This window comes from Geospiza fortis, unplaced genomic scaffold (assembly GCF_000277835.1).
Source record: "Geospiza fortis unplaced genomic scaffold, GeoFor_1.0 scaffold424, whole genome shotgun sequence".
Lineage (NCBI taxonomy): Eukaryota > Metazoa > Chordata > Aves > Passeriformes > Thraupidae > Geospiza > Geospiza fortis.
This window is the reverse complement of record NW_005054354.1, coordinates 304,467-330,243: the sequence shown is the minus strand read 5'-3', so window position 1 is coordinate 330,243 and position 25,777 is coordinate 304,467. Positions and strand designations below refer to the sequence as shown.

Here is a 25,777-nt window from a genome sequence, read left to right as displayed (position 1 = left end):
TTTGTTACAAACCTGCAACCACAGAGCCTGATGAATTTTGTCTAAACAAGGGAACACAAACCCAGCTTTCAATTCACTGATAAAAATGAACTTCCCCTCCAGCTGGCCAGCTGGAAAATATGAAGGAATGCTGAGACCTTCTCTACAGATGATCAATACTTGATTCCCCTTGATAAATATGCCCAGACACTGGAAATAATTGCCTAAGAACTACAATGCTGTTACGTGTGTGAAAAATTAGCTACAGGAAATGTAAACCATTGGAAGAACAAACTAGTGAGTACATTATCATCAAAAGCAGTATGTTCATGCAGATAAAGTAAAGGCTGTGGGGGCTGGGCTGTATTTATATGTGCAAAAAGTCTGGAGACATGACTATATAAATATTATACACTTATTATCTACATGTTTACTTTCCTGACATCATAGCAACTTAGTAATCTAATTATCCAAAGTTAAAAACTTAGGTGCATTCTGTATGCATTTAGCACTCAAAAGCTAGCACAACAAAATAATTTCTCCCATTTCACTCTATCACTGGAAATCTGCATCAGCTGATGCTAAGAAAGCCCATATGTATTTTCTGCCTCCTCCTCCCCAGAGGAAGCATGTAGTAGCAGGGTAAACAACTAATCAATACAGCAACTGAGCTCTCTTGGGTGTGATTTGGGGCAGATGTTTTGTTGTACAGCCTCACATGGTCCTGACCCATGGAGACTCTTTGGCACAGCTCTTAATGGTTCCTCAAATCCTTCCTGGCTGATGAGGCTATTAGTAAAGATTAGCAAAGGGGCTGCAGGGAGAATGTGGGTCTTGTGGAACTCCAGCCTGGATTTTTGCTGAGTTCCCAGAGACCAGTGTGCTGATGGCACAGACAAAGCACTGGCCTGACCCCAGAGTTCAGTATCATGGAGTGAGGTCTGGGGCCATGGGCTCCTTTCTGGGGCCATGGGTTCCTTTCCAGGGTGGGGACATGGACACAGGGAAGCTGGACCTACCACTCAACTGCACTAGACCAATTGGCCTCTGTTGAGTTTTGTATTTGCTGCCTCTCAGTCCCTTGGTACTCAATCACCAGAACTCACACACAGATCTCATAGATGATTTATAGTGGCACATTTTGAGATGGGGAGTTGACCTACAGAGATACCTTATATTTGAATTTGTCATACACCTTCAACCATTTTATCTGCTTCTCAAACCTGACCACCTAGCTTCTACTTTAACAGCCCCCAAATAGGAACAACTCCATATAGCTAATATTTCTTCTTTTTTTATTTCAGACACAGAGTTACTCATAAAATGATACCTGTGTGAGCTATTAGAAAGGTAAGAATCAGTGCTACAACAGTGACAAATTTCCTTTGCCTAGGAATGTCAGAGCATTAATGTCCCATATACACTACATTGTATATGGCTAGAAATAGAAACCTTTATGCCAATTGAAAGGAAAAATTCCCAGTCTCCCAATTCTAGAAGACTTAAAAAATCTGACCCTTAAGCTATGAATTATTTTCTAGCATATAAAACCCATTTTTGAAATGTTACAGCTAATTCCTGGCTTGAAATATCTGGACTAGTAATCATAAAAGCTCTTGGCTCTTGAGATTGGACAATAGATATGAAAAATATACCTTCTAGACTCTCGGGGTCGGCTGTTTGGTCTCTGCCCCGAGGTGAGTTGGGTGGTCTAGGGAACGGCTCCAGGCTCTGAAGAATGAGACTGGACTCTCTGGAGTTCGATCTTCGGATTGCTTATTGTATCTTATCTGTAGAATTTTCTCCCTGCTGGACAGAGGTCTGACCAGCAAGTCAGCCATGACGCTCTCCGACTGCCCTGAGGCGGTGCTGCCCTTTTATACTATAAACTACGTACATCATATTTACTTTTATTTTCCAATACCTATCACCTATGTTAGACAGTGCATTTCTACTCTAAACCAATCCCCAAGTGCCAACATTACAGCAGAAGATGGAGAACAAGAAGAAGAAAGAAGAAGGACGAGACATGCCCTGTTCCCTCCATCTTGTCCCCATTACCCTTATACCAAAAATCTCAAAACTTTTATTTTCACCCTGTGTGCAACCTGTAAATACACCTTTTAAACCCATGTGACCTTCCAACTCTCATACCAAGCTGGCAATTCATTTGCAGGATCAAAGTCCAGCCACCAAGTGTTCCGGGCATCATGCCAAGATCTCCAAGCCCCCCGATGGGGTCTTAGCTCTCGACGTGGTCTCAGGAGGCTCCGCACATCTGAAGTGATGTGCTGAGTTCCCACACTAGACTACCAACGTTTCTCCTAAACTTTGTAAGCAGGTTGTTTTAATTTTGTTTTCTGGTTGATTAGTTGTTTCTCTGTAACATGCTCGTGGACTGGGTTAATTCGCACAACTATCAGGAACATCCTGATTTTTATCTGCAGCACATAAATAAGAGGACATTTTGTTCCTTCCCCAGAAGGCACAAAATAGCTCCACTAGACTTCCCAAATTCTTATTCTGTATAAAGCAGAACAAACAACAGCCCCTAATGCTCTAAATACCAATTTAAATTTTTGCATTTTGAATATGGTTTGGGGTAGGCTTATCAGGAAGAAGGAATAAAGGCAAGGGAATTTTGCCTCTCCATCAGCACCAGCACGTGTCTCTTGCCCAGACAGATCACGGTGTATTTGTATTCATACAAAACTGGGCAAATGTGATCTACAGATCTGCATATCTCAATGCTTCCCAGAATTCATTAGTAAGCATTTGCAGTAGGTAGCAGCTGGGACAAGTGGAAAATATTTCACAATTAGCTGATGAGGCATTGCTTGGGCATTTTCCCAATGACGTGACATTTCAACTTGGCAAGGTTTCACTACCAACCTCCTTATCAGTGTGCAGCCATTTCTTGTTCTTATCGCCTTGCTCCATTTCAGGAATGCTGTTCCAGGATCTTTGAAATATGATATGTTTCCTTCCCCAACAGAACACCTTTATTGCTCTGCCCTCCTTGTGCCTGGCAGCAAAAATTAGGTCACTGCATTCTATACATTGAAGGCAAACTAATGTGACATTAAACAAAAATTCATACACAGATGAAGAAAAATGGGAGAAAATATCTGTGCACGCTGACAGAATGTTTTTGCTGTGATTTATCTGGAACGGAAACATCAAGCCAGTTTATCTTGTGGTGTCATACCACAGCAGTCATCAGATCATCCTGTCTGCCTCTGCTACTTAATCAAGCATGAGTCTGAGAGAACACTCAAGTGGTGACAGCACAGACACAACTGTGTGGGGATCACAGGAGCACATCAGCCCAAGTATGTGGGCAGGGATACACCCTGATACCTTTTTTGGGATGCAAACCCTTGACTGCCTCCACTGCAGATCAATCACCTTGCCTTGGTGACAAGCATCTATCCCACATCATTCCTCACTTCTGGAGGCAGTCTTCTGTGACAGAGGGAGGCTGTTTGCACTGGCACTCCTGCTGCACATTGCTACACTCTACACGTCTTGCCAGATATTTGTGATATGCCAAATGACAGGTGCATGTCTTAATAAGTTCTACCCGGGGCAGGAATTAGTAGATGAGGGAGCACACAGCAGTGGAAGCATCTGGTAGGAAGAAAAAAGATTGTCTCGTACTCTGTCAAGTGTAATTAGAGCTGCCAGTTGTCATTGCTGCTAGCACTTACTTAAATAAGTTTCTCTGATGAGAAACTATCTGACAAAATTCAAAACCATGTAAACTTATGAACAACACAGTACCAAAATGGTCTTATTATTAAACTGTCATGCTGGAGTTCAGTGCTCTCTGAGCAGCTTCTTTTGGATATGCCATGGGTGAAGGGTGAGAGGCTTAATGCCAAAGTCACCCATTTGAAGATTTTATATAGGATTTCTGATTTAGCAGAGTGATATAAAATATACTGAAAACATAATACAAATGTAAATTACATTTACCAGAATACAGCAACAGTTCAATCACAGTTTGAATGTGATTTCCCATTACCATTCTCTTTAATATGCTCACTCCCACAATGGGGGAAGGCCCCAGCCACCAAGAAGGAATGTGTAGATTGAAGCCAAGGCCATTGCTTTCTTTGAAATGCTTTTGATAGTTGTCTGGTTTAAATTCTATGTGAGTCTTCTTCCATGGCTGAGCTCGACTGGTCAGTCTCAAGACATCAGCCTTACTAAAGAAGAGGTAAAGATTTCAGCAAGTTGTAAAACTGTTACATTAAAAATGCTCTCAAAATAATTTTCTTTCAACAGTAAGCTTTGGGGGAGGTTGGTGATAAGTGTTCTACAGCCTAATTAAGAAGGATAAGCATTTGGTATTTTTAATTGTGTCTGACAACATATTTAATTTCCTCCTCCTGGAGTGCAGCACAGAGGGGCGCTTGCAATGCACACCCCAGCACACTCTGAGGGCCTCATGCTGGGAGAGGAGCAGTTCACACCATCCAGCTGCTGCAAACAGCATCTCAGCTCTTGTTTTAGATTCTAATCCTTCCTTCCCTACTTTTAATTAATTATAAATATTTGTTACTTTGTTATTTTAATAGTGTGTCATTATAAAATTGCTTTGTTCCTATCACCTGAAAGTATTTAGAAATTTTGAAAAAATGATGCATTTTTGTGTTTTCTTAGCTAATTTAAATTGTGGTTCTTACACAAAACAGCCCACAGCTGGACACCTGCATGACCAGTGCAGTCTATGTCCAGTTAGGAGTTTGACTTTATTTTGGGAACTATCCTATACAGTCAGTGGGACATGGAAAGCATAAATAGAAACCTCTGAGCACAGGCTTTAAGGAAGGGGAATAAACAAAAAAGATGCTTTTAAAGTGATGGGGGTGGAGAAAATATGTATTACCCAGACATGAACTGTAGTCAAGTAAAAAAACTCCCATAAAAATCACAGAGAAAAGCATCCCTCCACCCCTCTCAAGACACTTCAGGGAGTAATACCGACTGCTGGTTTGTGAGGTCATAACATCAACATGAAATGCTTTTTCAAGAACAGAAACAAAGTCATGAAAATTGATGAGCTAAAATAACATAATATACCCAAAACCAAGGAGTGAAGTCCTGACCCTTTTACCTTCAAACGGCGCAGTCCCCTCAAGACATGGTAAAATGTGCAGGAAATAGAATTATTTGCCCAATTTATACAAACTCACAGAATCAATGAAGGCCCATGATAATTGTAATATTTTTGAGAGAATGTATTTCTGCTGTGTTCCTCCAAAGGGCAGATTTGTCCCCAGGCTAGGTAAAAGCCAGGTGGATGCTGGCATCTTCCTACAGCACGGCTGGGGCTGGCAGCACCATTGTCCAGGCTCCTGCTCTCTGAGCTGTGGGCAAGATTTCATAGCCATTTTGTAAAGTATATTGGCAGCGAAGAAATATCACAAGCAATCTACTCTGTACGTGAATGACTTTTTAAGTAATACAAGCAAATTAATAAAATAATAAAGGTTGTCTCTTCTGGAATAAAAGACAAAGAGAAGAATGGCCTAAATGTATTGAGAGCATTATTAATTATCCATAAGCCCAGTGACTGAGTTTCATTTGCCCTAGTTAGGGCTCTCAAAGAGTGAACTTCCCCCTCTGGGTATGAACTTACACTGAGTAATGATGCAATTGCCCCAGACAGCAGATCTAATTCCCCTGGATTGCTAATAACACCCCAGATGTCCAGACACTATTTCGAGCCACTCAGCCCCATTTAGGTTCATTTGCTGGCTCACACCCTCGTGCCCGAGAGGTGGCTGCAAGATGTGCCATCCATCAGCAGCACTCTCATCCCCTGCCTTTCCCAGAGGGACGCACACTCCTGCTCCCCGGTGCTGCAAGGGCCCAGCAGGCACTGAAGGTGCCCAGCTCGGAGGGGACAGGGGCTGGGCACGCACCTGAGAGCTGTGTCACAGCTGTCCATCTCCTGGAAAGCCTGATCAAGGGAAGGGGCTGCCTGACAAGCTGCCTTCCCCAGCCACAAGTGCTGCTCCAGCACAAGTCTCTGGAGAGGTGAGCAGTCCCTAGTGCACGACCCAGTCTGGGTTACTGGGATCCTGTCCATTATCCATGCTATCATTTCCATGTTTTCAGGCTTCCCACATTTTTTGATGAAGACATGTGCACACTGTGAACTTTAACTCTCCTGAAATAAGGAGAGTTGTAAGGGAATAACTGTCCCTTTAACTCTCTTGGGGACAAGACAAGGAGAAAAATATGGAGGATATTTGGTGATTATGAAGGAAATAAAGAGTTTCCCATACTCAGCTTCCCACTCCTCACACATACTCACCACAGAAGAGCCCAGAGAGGCAGAAATCCTCCTTGGAAGCATCCTCAGATGCATCAGAGTCACACAGGAGCTTCATACCCCAACCCACATGCATGACTCACAAGCCTTCCCCCACTATGCTATATCATGAAATGTTCTGCCATTACAGACCACACTGGGCCTTTTTCCCCATTTGGCAGAAGTTCCCATGCGTTCACCTTCCAAGACACAAAAACAAGCCACCCACAGAGATATGATCCCTCCAGGACAGAGGCTGTGGGAGATGGCTGGCTTGTCTTGCCTGCATGCATCCCCAGAAGGCAGTGAGAGCCATGTCAGAGAGTTTGGAGGAGGTGAGGAGCCAAGGACAGAGAGGGTTTATGTGGAGGGGGCTGATGGAGGAGAAGCAGTCACAGTTGTCACTCAGACTGAATCAGTGACAGTGGGCTGTGACTGACTGCCCAGGGACAGGAGCCACGAGCATAAATTTGGGGGGTGTGTGCACTACCACCAGCCACTGCAGCTGGCCAATGCTGCCATAGTGCCCAAAGGTGGAAACAGCACCATGGGCTGGCTCACCAATCCTTTTCACCCCACAGCCTCATGTTAATGGGATGGGAAGGAACTCAAGGTTAAATTTTGGCCTCATACTAGAGAGTATGCTAACAAATTAGTTTCTGGATGTTCTTGCCGGGCACGTTCACAAATTCCCTCAGAGAGCACGCACTAACCAGGGCTAGTCATCAGCCTGGGCAGGCATGGAAAAGAGCCGGAGGCCAGAATAGCTCCAGTAGGTTTCACAGACATCTCAGGAGAGGTGGTGACAGCAATTCTGCTGACAGCCTGTCTAAAGGCCATTGCAAAGGCACTGCAAAATGCACACACCTTGCTTGACCTAAGATTTTTGATGCAGACCTTGTCCATGAGACCTGAAAACTAGATTGTAGATGAAAGTCATAGGATTTAACAACCAAAGAGCCTCCTGCAATGCCCAAGTCTGCTCCTGTAGGTCCTCTGAGCAGGAACTAGTGGTAAATGCACCAGGCCAAGCATGGCAGCTTGCACTCAGGACCTGTCTTCTCTCTCTGGCTCTGTGTGCCTCCAGGTACAACCTCTCCTGCTCCCCAGCCCAGGCCACCACCCTTTCCTGGCCAGCCCCACCAGGCCATAAACCATCGTCCTGCCCCACAGCCATAGTGCTTTCCCCAGAGTATTGGATCCCTGGCAGCACAGCCAACCAGCTTATTTACACCAATCTAATTTATTTAATTTGCCAAAAATATTTGCTGTCATTTTTATCTCTAATACTTTCTTAACCCAGGTGGCATAAATAAACTGAGACAATGATGGCTGAGATTTTAGCTGAGTACAAGACTCCAACAAAGCAGCTGCTCTGGAAGGAGCTGTGAACCCCGGTGCTGCTGCTCTCATCTGGGTCTGAGCGGGCTCTGCGACACTGGGAGGCTCATGCTGGAGTGTGATACCATTAAAGGATGGGACGACACAACAACAAATTGATTTTTAGCAGAACACAAGCCATGAATGTTGATTCTAGCTGGTGACCATGTGTTTTGTCTTAAACCTGTAAGAACTGAAGAATGACCCAGATTATTATAAGTATAATTATTTTTTGTTTTGTTATTGTTTACTATTCTGGTTTTGGGAATTGTTGCTTCCCTCCCACCCAATGCTGGCATAAGTAGATGGCAATAGCATGGTCTTATGCATTTAATACCATTTTGTGGATTCTAGCACAAAGAATATATTAATTATTCAATAGGGCAAAAATTGAGTGTAAAATGCCTCTGGTAATCCCGAACTATAGATTGATCTGTATTTATACATGTTTTGCTCTTATGAGTTGCATTTTTAAGACTTTCCCTCAGTGAATCATTCATCATTATGATCCTGATTCATGCCAGTAATCAGCTATCAGCACAGGGGGACACTCTGCTATTGACAAGGCATCTAGCCTTGCTCCAACATCAGGGACTAGACTCATTCAAAATATATACATACATACATACATACATATATATATATATATATATGTGATACCCAGGCAGTGGCCATGGCCATACATAACTTGGTCACCAAAGTTACTGACCTCCTTGCTCTGTCAGGGCAGCACTGCAGCACATGCTCCATGCCAGCTGCTGGGAGCGGAGCTGGTGCCATCACTCTCTGCTCAGAAGATGCAGGGACACACCAAGACATGCCAGAGTCCTGCCAGCATTGTTACAGGTGTAGCCTACCCAAGTGCATGGGAAGCTGGCTGGTAGAAATTTGGCAGAGGAGGGAAATGAGAGATGTCTCTGAGAGATGCAAGCTGCTGGCAGTCAGTGGTGTCTCACCCCTGTGCACAGCAGAAGCTCTCCAGTTCCTTCTGAGTTGGTAATTTCCCCATGTGCTGCTTTCCTGTCAGTCATGCCTGAAGTACCATGTTCACTTCTGTCCCAGTAATTCAAGAAAGACAGAGAATCAGGATCCCAAAAAAGGCTATGAAGATGAGCAAACCTCAAACAGGTTCTCCAGTTCTTTGAGGAATGACTGAATGAGTTATGTTTTTAATCCCCAGGAAAGAGAAGGCTCAGTGTGGAACTCATTAAGCATTCCAGTACTAAAAGGGTGGCTACAACGAGGATGGATGTCCCCCTCTCTTTACAAGGCAGCTCGTGGAGTAGACCAAAGGTAACAGGTACAAGTTGCATCAGGAGAGCTTTTATCTCAGCATAAGAAAGAAATTTTTTACACTGAGAACACTCATTCACTGGGGAAAAGACCCCAAAGATGTGGTGAAGTCCTGGCTGTCAGAGGTTTTCAAGATGCAGTTGGGTAGGATGGCAGGTCATGTCATCCAGGATCATTCTCCCACAAAAGCTGGACCAGATGGTCTTTTGAGGTCCTGACTCTGTGGTTATTGCCCTGTATGAAAACAGTTTTTCCAGTCAGAGTTCTGCTATCTTAATGATAGCATCATAAGCCTGTACATCCATCTCCTGTTCCAGCTCTGAGTGTAACCATGTCCCAGTTATGTATGTACTTCCTCACAAATGGCAGATGGTAGGGGAGCACTGGCCACGTGGTAAGCAGCTATCTTCCTCTGAGACTGTGGGTCTGGTAAGGGCCATGGAGAATCCAGCTTAAGAGTCCTTAAGAGCAGACATTTTTCAAACCCATGAAACCACAGACTTTTATACTTCAGGCACTTGATACAGCTGAAAGTAATTGCTCCAGTGCTGAAAAACAAAATTGTTCTCCAGGGATGATAGTGTTCTTTAGTTAAAATCACAGGAAAATAAATAACTTACTTTTCTAAGAGAAAGCCAAAAATGTCATTTAGAGCAGAGCAATCATTCTTAAAAGGCAGCACTTGTCTGACACAACTACAGAAACAGCACTCTTCTCAGGAAGGAGCTTCTGTGGTTATTATTGTAATTTGTGCAGGTCCAGCTGCCTTGCCAGCAGCATGTGGAGCAGCTTTAATCACCATTTTAAACTAATGTGGCAGATATTTATGATAAAAACAGTGGTGTCAGCTGTGTCAGATGCTGTAAAAAAACCCTCAAAACAATCAGCTGTCAGATTGATTAAAAACCCACACATTTTCCTCTAAAAGTGCTGAGGTAATTTGGGGAAAAAATTATAAAGAGCAAAATTAGTTTAATCAAACTATTTCAATGATAAATTGCAGCTGGAAAAGCCTCCTGGGGTTACAAAGAACGTGTTTATATTGTCAGGTGTGTCAAAACGAAGATTAGACAGAGATATTTTACTGACAAGGGAGAAGAAGGGAAAAATTTTCTCTCAGTTCTCTGCTGTTGGAGCATCCCAGAAGTGCCATATCTCACCCAACACAGCCAAGGGATGTTCCCTGACTGCTGCCTGCCCTCCTCAGACTTGCACCAATGAGAACACTGGATTCCACAGAAAGAGTCAGGAAAAGTAAGAAGCCACCCAATGACTTATTCTTCTGAGTCTGCTCCTAAAACAACAGTTTGGGGTGCAATGATGGGGCATGGTCCGGCGCTGCCTGTCCTGCTGGGGGCCACACAACAGGGCCAGCCTGTGGCTGTGCTTTGCTGTGGTGTTGCATCACCCCTCCTCTCACTGCCTCGGTCGTGGCTGGCTAGGACCACGCCTCTGTGCTGGGGCTGGCAGGAACAGCAAGTTCCTGAGAGCCACAGCTCCAGAGAATGCACCTCTGTGGGGAAATTCATCCTGCTGCTCTGTGCTTGCTGTGCAGAATGATAAGGCCAATGTTCATCAGGTGAAGGTGGGGCTAAACCAGTTTTGTTTATGTGGCATATGCTGTCATAATCCATGCTAAAGAGTAAGCACATTAGAAGTAAGCACGTATGAAGATGATCAGACAGTTCTGTGTATTAATCTTAAATTTGAGAAAAAAACCCCTAAACTCATCTCCTTGGTTGTTTCTGTATTTTTAATGGGAAAATTAATATGGGGAAACAGAAAAATGAAACAAGCTGATCACTCAGTGCCATGTGTTAAATGTTATCATTCAAGAGTGTTGTACACAGAAGACAGCAAATATTGTAGATATGTCAGGGATGATTCAACGTTACTGAAATAACTTGAGAACATAAGCTCTCCTTACCACTGTCAGAATAGCTAGACATGTTTGATTTAGTTCATTCTGCTGTGCCGTGTTGTTCCGCTTTTTCTGCTAGCTCCACAATTCAACCTTACAATTGGGAATTCAGATAACACAGCCCTTCACTTCTGATCTTAGCTGAATACCAATGCCATAATTTTATGCTTCCTTGCCTTCTCTACTCCCTGACCTTTCATGTTTCTTGAGGGACATCTCATTTCCTCTAGCTTTCAAACACCTTAACACTTACTTCTTTATATTGGTGATACAATTAAGTACACATCCTTAATTGAGTTACAAGCAAATACATAGAATAATAACAGGGTGTTTATCTTTGTCAACCCTAGACAGGTAATTAAAAAGTCTCCTTCACACTCTTCTAGGCAAACAGAACCCTTTAAACTGATATGCCGCCTTTACATAATGTCAATAGACTGTCTTCTCCTCTCTGTTTAGGTGGCCTTGTGTATCCAATAGAAAATGCAAATTTGCCTTACTCAAAACTCAGCTGGAAATAAACCTAGCACTCCTATTAGTTTAGTTCCTCTGGTTCAGAGTACACTGAATTAGAATAAAAAGTTTCTTCATTGCTAGAGCTGACAGAGCACAATTTCAGAGGTCATAGCTTGGGTGCAAATCTTGTTCAGATTTTCAGTGCAATACTTCCTGGTATGGGCTTGCATTTAACATATAGATCAGCTAGGCAGAGCAGCAGGTTTTCATCTGTGGTAAACTGATGTGGCTCTATTAAAGGTCAAAGGAGATGATTTCCATCAGCTGAGGACATCGCTGACCTGCCATTCATGTCTTGTCCCTTTGCCCTTCAGAAGAGGAGGAAACCCTCTGGCATCCAGCAAGGTACTGATGGCCAAAGGCTCTGTTGAGGAACAGCTGAATTTCAAAACATTTCTGTAAGGCTGTTGAAGAGGAATGGTCACATGCCAAAGGCTCCAAAGCACAGTCAGTTTGCATTTGTAATCAGCATGCCAGTGGCTGAGACTTGGGCTCAGCCTGTAACCTGACCTGGGATACATCAACTGGCAGAGGTCTGGCTTCAGCTTGTAGTTTGCTCTGCTCTGTATTCCTCCTCCGCTCCGTATTCCTCCTCTGCTCCCTCCAGGGATTGGTACTTCTCCTGCTACCTTTTCAGTAGATTTGTGCTCTGTTTTATCATTTTCCACTACAGGCCCCGGAGATCTTAATGCTCCTGAATTAAAAGGTGCCCACAGGAACACAGACTACACAGCCTTTTCAGCCATGGGAACAGCCATTTTCCAGCTTATGGCTTCTGATAAAAGCCAGTTACAAGCATTAGGATGGATGCACTCCAATCCAGTGTTGTGTGGATTATGGATCCCACTGTAAACAAGCCAGCTCATAGTAAGAAATGCAAGGAATGTTTGCCCTCAAATCACTCCACCTTATTTTCTGCAAAATTGCTCTTACACATATATCATTGCTCTGATATAGAGGAGAAAATATGTAGAGCATAAATATTGACATTCATATTGTTCATACTTGTACATGCTAAAGAAATCATTATTTTTTTAAGGCTTTCAATAAAGATGGTTGTTGGAAAGTTAAGAGAGGGAACAAACACCTTAGCAGTGCCTCACAGTAGTTCTGTTTCCTTGGAGATATGTTTTAATGTAGAAATAAATAAGAAAAGCTCACGGTTCACAGCAATGTGCTTCTTTTACCTAGTGTTTTAGACAAAAAAGAAGTGTGAACATGACAGTGCCTTACCCCAGTGGTGATGTTATGTAGCCTCATATCAGTGGTACTTGTTTTTTAAATGCTCCCTTGGGGAACATGCACTTATTTGCAATTGAACTATACATAACAAATAATAATTTCCTATTGCTATTGTTACTCATTTATTATACATCAGTATTTCCCCTTGATAAAAGGAGTTTTGGAGAATTTTCAAATGCTCAGACAGAAGAACACTCACAAAGCCACAAACCCAAAGCTGATCAGTATGGCTTGGATATATCATAAGGTGAAAAATCCTCAGGTGCCCAAAGACTTGTCCAGATGTCAAACATCTTTTCTCAGAGATGTAAAAGTAAGTGAGTCTGAAGTGAGTCCCTCATTTCAGATATATGTCTGCATCACAAAATCAAACAGAAAAGTTCTAGAAAAGAAACAGCATAGAGAAGAGCTTGATAGCCTGTGTGCTGGAGCGGCAGGCAGCCAGACTGAGGGAGTGCAGATTGGAGAAAAGGAGACCAAAGGAACAGAGAGCAGAATTATCAGGCCAGCAATACAGGTACCATACTTGAACTCCAGAAAGGGCCAGTGAAACAAAGTAATGGGAATAGTGAAAAGTCAGGACAGCAATGAGGAAATGGAAAAGCTGGGGGAGACCAGGAGTGCTCAGAAATACTGCTATGGCCATAAAAGGAGCAAACAGGGCTGAGTCCAAGAACCAGGAACTGGTAAGGAAAGAAAAACCACACCAGATCCAGTCAGGTTTGTTCCCACCTCCCACACACCACGTGGCACTGACTGGAAATGACAACATCTTGTCTGTCCTTGCAGGCTCTCTGCCTAACAGATATTGCAGCTATTTAGAGATTTTCTCTATTTATGACACTTGTCCACACTTGCTTAGGGCAGAGCAAAGTGAGAACTAGAACTACCTGAGACCTGGTGGAAACAAATATTTAAGCCATCTTTGATAGTGTGCCCAAGACACTTGCAACGCAGGCAAATTCAGCTGAGTAGAGAAAGTTGGTATATGAACAAGGGTCCCAGCTGCTAAAATTTATGATTGTACCTTTCCCCTGCTTGATGTGTTTCTGTCCCTTTTTAAGGAAGACGTTGTTCAAATTGTTCAGTTCCTCGAGACAAAAAGCAACTACACAGCATCTATCATTGTTTGATCACATTGAATCCTGTAAAAAAAATTAAAAGTAGAAATCACTGGTGTGAAGTGACATGCAATTTGAACTGAAATAATGTTACTGCAAATCTCATCTGTAGGTAGCCATAGGAAATGGAGTTGCCAGACTACCTTAAAAATGACTGCTGTATTTTGAAATGTGGAGTTATTTTCAAGAGAAATAATTTTCAGTAGAGGGAGCTGCAGGATAAGGTCAGACTTAAAACTCTGAATAGCAGTCACTGCAGCAAGGTAGATTTAAAAGTATTTATGCTAACATGCAGAATTATTAAACAGTACCAGAAGGTTTTTTATCATAAAATTAATTAAACTTTAGAACTCTCCACTGCATCTTAGGGTGTGGAAAAACAAGTGACATCTGTAACTGCATGTAATGGCATTGTTCGATGTTTTACTGAAAAACAATCTTCTGTTTTCCTGGATTATAGGCACTGATTTGTAATACAAAGACTCCAAAAGCAAAACAAAGCTATATTTCTTCCCTTATTGAAAGATAGTGGCAATATTTCTGATATGGTAACTGCAGACTGCGCATTCAGACATTCAATCAGTGCACACGGGAGAGCCATAGGCAGAGTTCTCTCTGCTGTCTCCATCCGCTCATATTTGTATGCAAAATAATCTGCTCCTACCCAAAGGCAAGGCTCGAGTGTGTGCAGTTTTCTGTGGATGTGTCATTTCCAAGGGTTATCCTTCAGACTCAGCACGCACTGAGCCTTTTTCCCCTGACATGTCTCTACCAAGGCAGGCCAGGCAGTGACATCTGAGCTCTGTGCTGTTCACAGATGTTTAGCATTGCTCAGGCTGGCAAGAGCCTTCTCTGTGCTGACACCACTGTGTCGGCAGTGTCAGCCAAGATGGAAAAACAAGATCTTGACAGGTCCTTGAACAGAGAAAAATGAGGTTACAGCAAAATATTTGATGCTATTTACAAGCCTCAGACTACATCCAAGAATGCAGGCATGTCTTCCAGTGGACCGGCATGAAGAGGCCTCAAAAATAAATACACTTTGTCACATTTATTTCATCATGTCAAATTGCTCCCAAATATTCACAGTCAAAAATATGCTGTACCACAGGAGTGGCAGCAGTAGGGCTGCTCTTCAGTCACTCAATTCACTGTACCAGTCCTCTCCATGACACATCCGTGTCACCTGGCATGTGACACAAACACAAATGACAAGGCTGTGCTCTTCCACCTGAATTCTTATGCACCCCATAGGCCCTGCTGCCCTGTATAAAAGGTCATGATGCAATAACCTTTCAGTGTCAGTATTCTTCCTGCTCATTGGGAGGTTTTAACAGGCTGGTATTCACAGAATCACAGAATGTGCTGGGTTGGAAGGGACTCACAAGGATCATCAAGTCCAACACCTGGCCCTGCACAGCACCATCCCTGCATGTCACCCCATGTGCCTGAGAGCATTGAGCTCTGTCAGGCTGGCACTGTGACCACTGCCTTGGGGAGCTTGTTCCAGTGCCCAAACACCTTCTGGGGGAAGAACCTTTTCCTAATATCTAATCTAAACCTCCCCCAGCACAACTTCAGGCCACTCCCTCAGTGTCACTGGTGACCACAGAGAAGAGATCAGAGTCTGCCCCCCCTCTCCCCCGCATGAGGAAGTTGTAACTGCAGTGAGGTCTCCCCTCAGTCTTCTCCGGGCTGGACAGACCAAGTGATCTCAGCCTAGCTAGCTGTGAGAAGAGAAAGGCAAATTAGCAGACAGGAGCTTGGAGAGAGCTTTGGGTAGGTAAAAAAGCCACCAGAGCTTCTCAGAAGCCATGCTGCCCAAGCCATTATTTAAACAATGGAGCATCAGTAACTTGCTGGAGGCCACCACTCATGAGATTGGGTTTACTATGTTTTAGTAATCTAGTACTTGCATTAGGACCTTTCAGCCTTTCTAGTACAACATACCCACCTACAAGTGCTTTATTTGTAGATCAAGACCTGACTTGCCAGTGCACTGGCTTCCAGGCCTCACTGCTTTCAGTGAGCTGCCTGTGCTCAGCCCCTGCAGCTCTGCTGCACTGCACTGCAGTCACCAGTCCATTACAGACACTGTAATGTCTCTGTTGCTCTGCAGTGCACACTCACCAGTCACTGCACAGTCACCAGTCCATTACAGACACTGTAATGTCTCTGTTGCTCTGCAGTGCACACTCACCAGTCACTGCACAGTCACCAGTCCATTACAGACAATGTAATGTCTCTGTTGCTCTGCAGTGCACACTCACCAGTCCATTACAGACAATGTAATGTCTCTGTTGCAGTGCACAGTCACCGGTCCATTAACACCATCTCTGCCCTCTGCTCTGTTTCCTAGGAGCTGTGCTGTCTGTCCCTGTTGGTTGTTGCTCCCAGTGACACATCTGTATTGTAGAGGCAGAGCATGGCTTGTGTCAGAGCCATCAATGCTGTGCACATCCTAGCACGAGCTCCTTTGCCACCAATGCTTCACACTGGTGCTCCTGAGGGCCACAGGTCACCCTGCTCACCCACAGCAGCTGCCCACCCATGGAGATACCCACCTCTTCCTCCTGGGTTCCCAGCACACATTTCAATGTATATGAAAGAAAACAACTGCATAGTCGTCAACAATATGCACTCTTCTGCTAAAATGTCTGAGGCCCCAACTCAAAGATAATACCCACCTCATTTCCTGATGGATGTCAGCTGATTACACCTTCACATGGCCCACAGCCTGTTGATATTGTCTAAGGCATCAGTGGATGCCAGAAAGAAGGGCACAGCAGGGGTCATTATGGCCCAGTGTGAGTTGCCCAGTCTTTCTGAATACAGCAGAGATGCATTCCCACCTGATTTGGCTTCATGAAAAACACTAAAACCACAGTGACTATAGTTCTTTCCACTGATACCTTGTATTAACAGCATAAGAAGGCATTTTCCACTCCCCAGGAAGCTCTGGCTGTCACTACTGCAGGATGTATGCAGTGCTCTGAAGAGAATTCAAATATACCTATTTGTGCCTTTAAATGGGAATAACATTCACTCCCTTTACCACTGCCCGTGCCAAGTTGAGAACAGAATTCTGGTATCTCAGTAGCTTTGTTGGAAGGCAGAAACCAGAACTCCTGGTAGAAACCAATGCAAGCAGCCATAGCTTCCCATTCCCCTTGCATGTGCAATGTCAGGTGCATTGTGTTGGGTTACTTCAGTAAGGGTAGTGTGAATCAACAACTCTTTCTCGGCCTCCTTTTTCCTCTATTTTAGCTCCAGTGAAAACACTGAATGGAGTCACTTTTGCTAATAAATTCCTGTTCTTATAGCAGTGTTACAGGACAGATTTATCCCAAACCAGTAACATTTCCTCCAGCAAATGAAGGCAGGGCAGACAGCAATGGCCTTCAGTCCCAAACGTGAGCAATTGACACAGGTATGATGCAATGCTTTATTCACTGTGTGGGTGAGTTTGGACTGACAAGTCTGCATAGCCAGTGATCTTTGGATATTCCTGCTTACTGCATCCCTCTTCTGCACTGGTCCATGCATTAGTGCCTGCTGTTCCCACCACACAAGCTTCAGGATGGACTCCCTGAGCACAGGAAGTAGCAACCTTGTGCTTCTTCCCCACCTCACTTTCTTCCACTGAGTCTGTAAAGTCTTTAATGCAGCCAAAAATACAAATTCTGTTGGCTCAAAGCTTTGCCTGCACACAGAGGAGAACAAATAGTATTATCTGCTGTTCTGGTGAAAGAATACGCCTATGTTTACTCTTTCCGAACCCTACTACCAACATGTTGAGGATTTTCTGAAAGTCCTTACTAGAAGATTACAACCACAGCAACACCCAGGTGTTCAGGTTTTGCCTGTTTTCCATAGAAAATTCAAACACTGTGAGACACAATAGGAATGAGAGGCTCCAACTATCTGAGAGCTACTTATTGGGATGCTCTTTGGTCTAGGGGCAGGGCAGCATCTACCAGCAGAGTAATCCTCAGAGCAGTTGTTTATCTGATAGGCATTGCTGAGGGGAAATGTCTACCTTAAATGCATCCATCAGATCTTTAAACAGTATTCTGTGAAAACATGGTATCTTGTAGGGGGATACAGTATGAAGGTGGTATAGAATGTAATCTTATCCCCCAAAGAGTTGCAGCTGAACCAATTACTAAAAATTAGGAGCAGGCCTAATGTTAACAGGCCACACCTGTAGCCAATAAGAACAGTGGTATAAAAGAGTGGATTGGTGGGCTGTGGAGTCAGAGGGTTTAGATGATTACTGCAAGGATCAGGAAGAGTCAGTGCTTAGAGGAACTGCCTATGAGAAACACTGAGGAACTATGAAACTCTGGTGATATGAAATCCTTGCACTATAATGATAATAGAACTCTTGATATATAAAGCAACAGTATCTAGGTACTAAACAGAATGTGATTTGATTGAAGACTTTATGTAGCTACTCATTCTAGAGCAGCCCTGTCAGTACCAGCTCTCTTGTATAGAGTCCCTTCTTTGGTGGTAAACAAAAATCAGCTTCAAGTATTTTTTCTTATCAATGAGTACTTGAATATTGTAGGCTTTTTCCTTCTCTGTCTGAATAGTAATACTGTCTAGGCAAAGCACAGGACACTGAGAGGCAACAGAATAGTCCAGGGAGTGAATTCCCCAAAGGCAACTAGCTGCTCTCTGTGCCCACGTGTAAATACAGCAAGGGAGTTTCAGCTAAGTGAGTGACCAAGAGTTTCTAACTCAAAGTCTTTAAGAAATCTGTTTTGATAGCTAATCTGTTTTACTGAATATCCATCACTAAAAGCTCAGAACAGATTACACAAACATGTTCTAGGAACTGTACAGGTATTTCTGTAGGGAAGAATTTTCTCTGGGGACTTCCCTTGATGTTACAAGACCTATGGGACAGACCCTTAGCTGGGGTGAGTTGCTATCCCACCACCTTGACCTCAGCAGCATTGCAACACTAACCTAGCATTTCTTCTTCTTGTCCAAACTCTCCTTTCCTAAAATACAGCTGCTAAATGTTAACATGAAAAACAGTCTTTGGGAGATTAAATTGAACAGTCATTTCAGAACGTTTCACATTGCTTCAGGAAACCATGAAGCTGCTTTTACAGTTCTCCTTTAGCAGCTCTTCTAGCTGTGCTGCTGTTATAGTAAAATTTGTGAGTGGAAATACAGAGGGTGACACAGCATTTTTTTAGAAATATGTCTTCATAACAGTGATGAAACTTTTACTCTCTCTACCAGTTGTAAATAGTCAAACTTCTAGCAATCTACTCAAACCTTTAGTGCTAGCTTTACTGTGCAGTTACAGTACATGTACCCAGGCAAAGCTTTCCAGCAGCAAAAATGGGAAAAAAATCTGTATTTTGTTTTAGTTTTTGTTTTATTTTTCTTCTTTTAGGGATTTATTTTGCAGTTGTTCTCTTTCATCCTTTCCAGAATTCAGTCGTCATGGATTTTTAAATTTGCATCACTTGTTATTTGTTCAGTGTTTTTCCTTTATGAATAATTATTTTTCCACTTTTATTTTTCCTGTTCTATACTATTGAAATATTGAAAAAAAAAGATTAAAAACCTGTTAATTTTATTTGTTGCTGGAGGATTTTTATAAAATAAGCCAGAAAATTGCACCTTAGGTAAAATAGCTACCAACAAGAGCAAATAATCTTTTCAGACACGCAAGAGTCACAAAGGAGCTAACATTTTTTGAAGACAACCTCATTGGCAATCTTGGTAGGTACATATTAGGAATCATTTCTCAACAGCAGGAAATTGACTAAAAAAAAAATAGTTAATCCTCTCATTGCAGAGTATTTGAAAGGCATGACTGAAGAACGAATGCCCCACCCCTTCTAGTTAATTGGACTATTCATGTATTAATTAAGAACATGCATAAGCCTTTGTGAGATGCAGATCAAGTGGGTAAGAGAAGTCTGGGAAGACTGCTCCTGCATTATGGACAGAACTCATTTACTGCAACTTAAACACCAGTTAGAATCTATTAAATTACTTAACTCTCCTGTTGAAAAGTTGAAATAAGAACAATGTCATTAATGAGAATAAAAATGAACTCCTATTACTCATTTACTTCAGAGAGATTGAGGCAGGAGTTCTAGGGAAATGAATTCTGTGTTCAGTTCTAGACCCCTCATTAGAAGAGGTGCTGGATCGTGTCCAGAGAATGGCAACGGAGCTGGGGGACATGTCCGGAGTGCAAATCTGGTGAGGGCTGCTGAGGGTGCTGGGGGTGTTTATTTTGGAGAAAAGGAGGCTCGGGGGGGACCTTATTACACTCTACAAGTACCTGAAAAGAGCTAGTAGCCAGGTGGGGGTCAGTCTCCTTTTTAGTGTAAAAGCAATAGGACAAGAGGAAATAGAGGAAATGGCCTCAAGATGGGGCCAATATGAGCTTTAGACTCAAGTTGATCTTTGAAGTCCCTTCCAACCCAAGTTCCTATGAAGTTGTGTCAGAAGAGGTTTAGACTCAGTATTAGGAAAAACTTTTTCAGGGAAAGGATTATCAAGAATTGGAAAAGGCTGTCCAGGGAAGTGGCTGACACAGCATCCCCAGAGGTAGTTCAAAGACATGTAGATGTGGCCCTTAGGGACATGGTTTAGTGGTGGACTTGGCAGTGCTGGTTTAAGGATTGGGCTTTATGATATTAAAGGTCTTTTCCAACCTAAATGGTTCTAAGATCCTATTATTCTAATATTGGAATTGCAAGACATGTTTCTTGCAATAGAAATTTCTGATTCTAGATCATCCTCCTCAGGACAGGGTAAATAATGATTGAATAGCTTAGGGGTCAAGCTAAGGACAGGGAGGCCCCTCAGCAATTATAGTCAGGGGTAAAACAAAGTCATCTTGCGGAAAATTAATATAATTTACAATTAATACCAGAATAAGACAGAAATAAACCCAAACCTAAATGCAACACCTCTTCTCCTCCCTCTCTGCTTCATTCCTATGCTCAACTTTACATCTGACTCTTCTACCTCATCCCCCTGCCTTGAGCAGAGCAGGAACATGGAGAAGTGGGGGTTCTAGTGAGTTCAACACTTTCTTCTCTCTCCTTTCTGAGGAGGAAAGCATCTCCTATGGGCCAAGTTCCTGCAAAAAATACCTGCTCATGTATGTGCTCCTCTCCATGGCTGCAGCCCCTGCCAGGAAACTTGCTCCAGGATGGGCTCTCCATGAATTGCAGCTTTCCTGGGGGCACGTCCACCTGCTCCAGTGTGAGGTCCTCTACAGGCTGCAGGGCAATATCATCTGGTACCTGGAGCACCTCCTTCCCCTTCTTCACTGACCTTAACTGTCCGCAGGATGTTTATTTTCCACTCACTCCTTTCACAGCTGTTGAGCAGCACTTTTTACCCTTTCTTATTTATCACAGAAGTTCTTAGCAATGCCATCCCATGAGCTCAGCTTTGGCCAGTGGCAGGTCCATCTTGGAGCAGGCTGGGGAAATGATTGTCTGACATGGGGGCATCCTCTGCTGCCTTCATCCAGAAGTCACCCCTGCAGCCTGGGGGCCTTGCCACACAAAAACACTACACTTCAAAAGCAGAAGTGACTGCAGTGCTGAAAAGCATGTTTTCCTTCTGTGCCCATTGTTTATCTACAATGAACATGTTTTACTTAGAATACATACTTCATCTGTAGCAATTATTGCAACAAAACTCTAGATCCCCCCTCGATTTACCACACTATTTATAGTATAATACATGTTCACACCTCTTAGAACAGCAGTTTCTTTTACTTCCACAGTAATTACAACTCTAAATACCTGCATTATAGTAAGTTTCATATTCAGTTTACCCTTGTAGAGTTGCTTAGTATTAGGCTAAGTCCAGCTTCACTAGTTGCTTTCCTCTACTCTCATTATTTGTTCACACTCACACTTGCCACAAAGTTGTCGTCAACCCAACTGGAAGGTTATGAATTGCTTCACTCTGTTTGATCTTCACTTTGTTTGATCTGCTCACAGTGGTTACATTAAGCATACTATTGCCAGATTTCTGTCAAAGTGAGATTTTTTTTTCAAATTAAGTTGTGAAAAGAAGAACACCAATGTGCTGTTGTACAATGCAGTTTTATTTCTTTAATGAAATGCCCTAGCATCATAAAACAGAACATATTTTCTAATCTTGAAGCCAGCAAGATTGGGAAAAAAGAAAAATCAACGCTGGTTTTCCTATACATAATTTCCATACTAAGATTACATTCGGAGAAAAAAAATCCCTAGAATTAAAATGTAAGAAGACATTACTTACACAGCTCTCTTAAAAATATACTGGACATGTCATACAACTCACATATGGTGCTTTGCTACTTAATATGCTACAAATAGAATTATTCAAATGCAACTATGCAGCTTTTCTATTACCTATGACCTTTAAATTTTATTATGTTGCAATACCTTTATTATTTACTTCACACTTCCTTACCATACTACACAATGATCTTTCATTCTTCTCTGGTGGCTTTTTCTCAGAAAGGAGACCTTCACTGTGGCTTTCTTTGGAAACATCAAGCACTAAGTTGCAGATACTCAAATATTCAAAGCATTTCAATATACATTCACTACGAGATTAAGTCTCCATTTTTCAAGTAGGGGTCTCATGGCTTGCTAGTAAACTAATGGAAAGAGTTGGTTAGTATTTATTCCAGTTCTCATTGATGAGAATGTGCTCCGGATAGCTGCAATGCCTCCAGCTCCCTCACTGTTGGTAAGCTGAGTGTGCACCATTACCTCCTGCACAAAAATTACTGTAACTTCAAAGTCTGGGTACTCTCACAATATTCATGGATTAACCACAATAACTACAGACATTTTTTAACAAATGACACTTTCAAAAAATATTCACATTTGTAGAACTGCATAATTTCATTTTCAATGGGATGTTAGTTCAAAAGTATTATTCAAAATACACTTATTAAACATGGCTTTAAAAATACAGTATATGTAACACCTGTGTTAGAAGTGTCAGAAAAACATTGGATGAATCAACATTTCAACTCATTGCATTAATAAGGAAAGCAAAGAGCAGTAGTTTTGGAAAAGTATTCAAGTATTTTCCTGAAATACTATATAACAAAATAAAGATCCTAAACTTTGTATGATTGTACTTGAGGCAAATATAATTTGCAAGTGCTTTTTTTCATATAGAGCAATATGAATAATACTCTGTAGCAAAGATACAGAACACAATTTTGACAATACACAAAACTGGAATGTAAATAACTTCAATAGAAAAAAATAACCTGCCATTTATAATAATATTCAAGTGCTTCAGTAATGAAATGACCAATCACCATGGCTTACATTAACCACATATATGAGAGACATGAAACTAACACAAACTGGATGACAGAAGTACCAATAAATATACATGAATACAGAATCATCAGCTGTGTGGACGCAGAAAAAAACTCAGATGAAGTCAGTTTTAAAGAGAGCTTTAAACTTAAACACTTTTAAAAAGATAGAATAGGGGCTAACTTCTGTCCTCACACAGGAATAAGCCTGTACAAGAAGAGCAAAATTTAGCCCCAACCCTGGACACAAAACATGTATGCTCCACAATACACAAAACTATATACAACTTAAATAATCACTCCATAGCTCTATATGACAGTCTCATGTTTTTTGTTATAAAAACAAATCAGCACAGTGAATTCATGATTTGTCAGATGCCAGTTTCTTCCCTTGGCTTCACAAAGCAAATTATTTTGTTTCATATTTAGTTAAATTATTTTAAAGATTTTCAATCATCAAATCGTATTTCTAAACTTAACACTTCAACATCTTATTTTGCAAAGACATTTTAACACATGGAGTAGAATGTCCAGAGAATCATGAAGAGGGAAGCTTTTAATATGTTAATATCAGATATTATTAAAACCTAAAACTTGCTGGTGTTTGAGAACTTATTTATATTTTCCTTTCCTGTGCCTTCCTGATATTATACAAGTACTCCTGCAATTTGCTTGCAAGACTTTTTAGTTGCACTGTGTGGTATTTGGTATCATCCAAACAGTCATAAAACTTTTTATAATCCCAAAAAGCATGATGCAAGGGAACCTTCAAAGACAGAATATATAGGATGAGGTGTGACCTGTATATAGTTGTGCTTTTATTTTTCAAATATCTGTACACTACTATTGTTATTACTTAAAGCCAGGAATGTGTATTTGAATTGCATTGATAAGTTGCAAGGTATTGTCAGAATTACAAAATGAAATATTTTAATTAAAAAAACAAAAGCGAATGACAACACTGTTGTCCAGCATTTCAGCCACACACAATTACATAACAATCCCAGCAGAAAACATCTTCTCAGACACTGAAAATGTCTTATCTTGGTGCCAGTGGGAAGTCCAATGTTTCATAACATTTAGATATTATTGCAACACAACTACTAAATTAGCTCTCTAGAAAAGCAAAGAGAATTTATCAGTCATCATGAATACACAGATATAAGCCAATCCCATCTTTTCTAACATAACAGATTACATTGCTCCAGTATATATTTTAATGATTACAATGGTTTTTTTTTAATGACACAATACAGTAAGATGTCTAAAATTATAGTGAAGCCATAAAAAAAATCTAGAAGTTTAAAATACTTGTCAATTTGACTAAAATGCCTATTTACTCAATTTCCTTGAGCTTTTATTTTTTCTTCTCCTCATTGGAGGAACAATGTCTATAGTAATTGTTCAATGCTACTCTGGCTGTGGGCAGCTTCATCTTTACAGTCCTCCTCAATTCCCCTCGCAAACAGTTTCATTAACTGGCAGTGAACCCTGAAAAATACAGAAAATAGTAAGAAATAAATGGGTACAACATTTTTAATTATAGTAATTGAATTCTAATTATCCATTAATTTCAAAGAGCTGGACAAAGTTTCTTACTCCTGACTACAGAAACCACACCCTCATTTCAGTTACAATCCTTCCCTGCTAAGAGGGCTGGACGCTTTCATGTGTCCTCTTTTATGCCTCTTGTCCATACAAGAAGTTCTATGGGCACTTAGATGAGTCAATCTTTTACAATATACAGCATTTATAAAACTCCCCTTTGGATTGCTAAGGGATTATATTTTAACACTTGAATGTAAACATTATGGGTTTGGCTCCCTGTGTTCTAAAAACAACAAACAAAACAAGAAACCAAAACTAATCCAAACAACAACAACAACAACAAACTAACCGAAAAACCCTTTCAAATTTCACAAACTTATTTTCTAATTTGATTATTTGCACAACTGCAAAATTCTTTCTCCATATGTGAAGACTGCAGATAAGACTGTGCTGTATGCAAAAAAAACCACAAAGTATGGGACACAGTATTTCTGTCAGGCAAAGATGTTTACTTAAGCAAGTAGGAAAAGCTATTGCTCAGAGTAATGAAGCATTCCACACATTTAAAAAGAATCCTTTCAACACCATCTTCACTTTCAGCACTTTAAACACATAATAACAGTTCCTAAGAAGTAAGTATGACTTCAAAGGTAGGGCCATCCATCTCACTCAGAGTGATAATTTACAACATACATGGCTGCAGTGTTCTCTGGAAAGGATTCAAAATGGTAACAAAAATATTTAGGTTTATTATCAGAAGACTCAAATTTGCTATGCACAGGCATTTTTTTGGGATGCCTTTATAAGCATCTTTAAAATCAATGAGAAGGCTTAATGTGTTCTGCTATATAGACAGAAAAATCAATGCTTACCTCACTTCAATTGCTGAACTATCCAGAGTTTCTCCATCACAATTCCAGGTGCTATTAACAATATTACAGCAACAGGCTGGATGATCTCTGCAGAACTGGCCAAAACGTTTCTTTCCAATGTCCATGACATTGCTTTCATTGTCTTCTGAAAGCTTTGATGTAAATTGAAAACACTTAACCCGATAAACATCTACAAATGGAAAGTCAAACTACAAGAAAAAAACAAGGCAAATCAGGCAATTATAA

At 41.5% G+C, this 25,777-nt stretch overlaps 1 protein-coding gene across 1 annotated transcript in view; it reads right to left on the bottom strand.

Moving 5' to 3' along the window:
• Window positions 1-21,866: 21,866 nt before the first annotated feature.
• Window positions 21,867-25,777, bottom strand: part of CERK (ceramide kinase) — a 32,858-nt gene continuing 28,947 nt past the window's right edge. The window contains exons 12-13 of the mRNA XM_031059010.1: window positions 25,532-25,740; window positions 21,867-24,602 (exon numbers count right to left, since the gene is read on the bottom strand). Of these exons, the coding sequence (XP_030914870.1) occupies window positions 24,503-24,602; window positions 25,532-25,740 (309 nt within the window). The 3' untranslated portion in view covers window positions 21,867-24,502. The remainder of the gene's footprint in view (window positions 24,603-25,531; window positions 25,741-25,777) is intronic.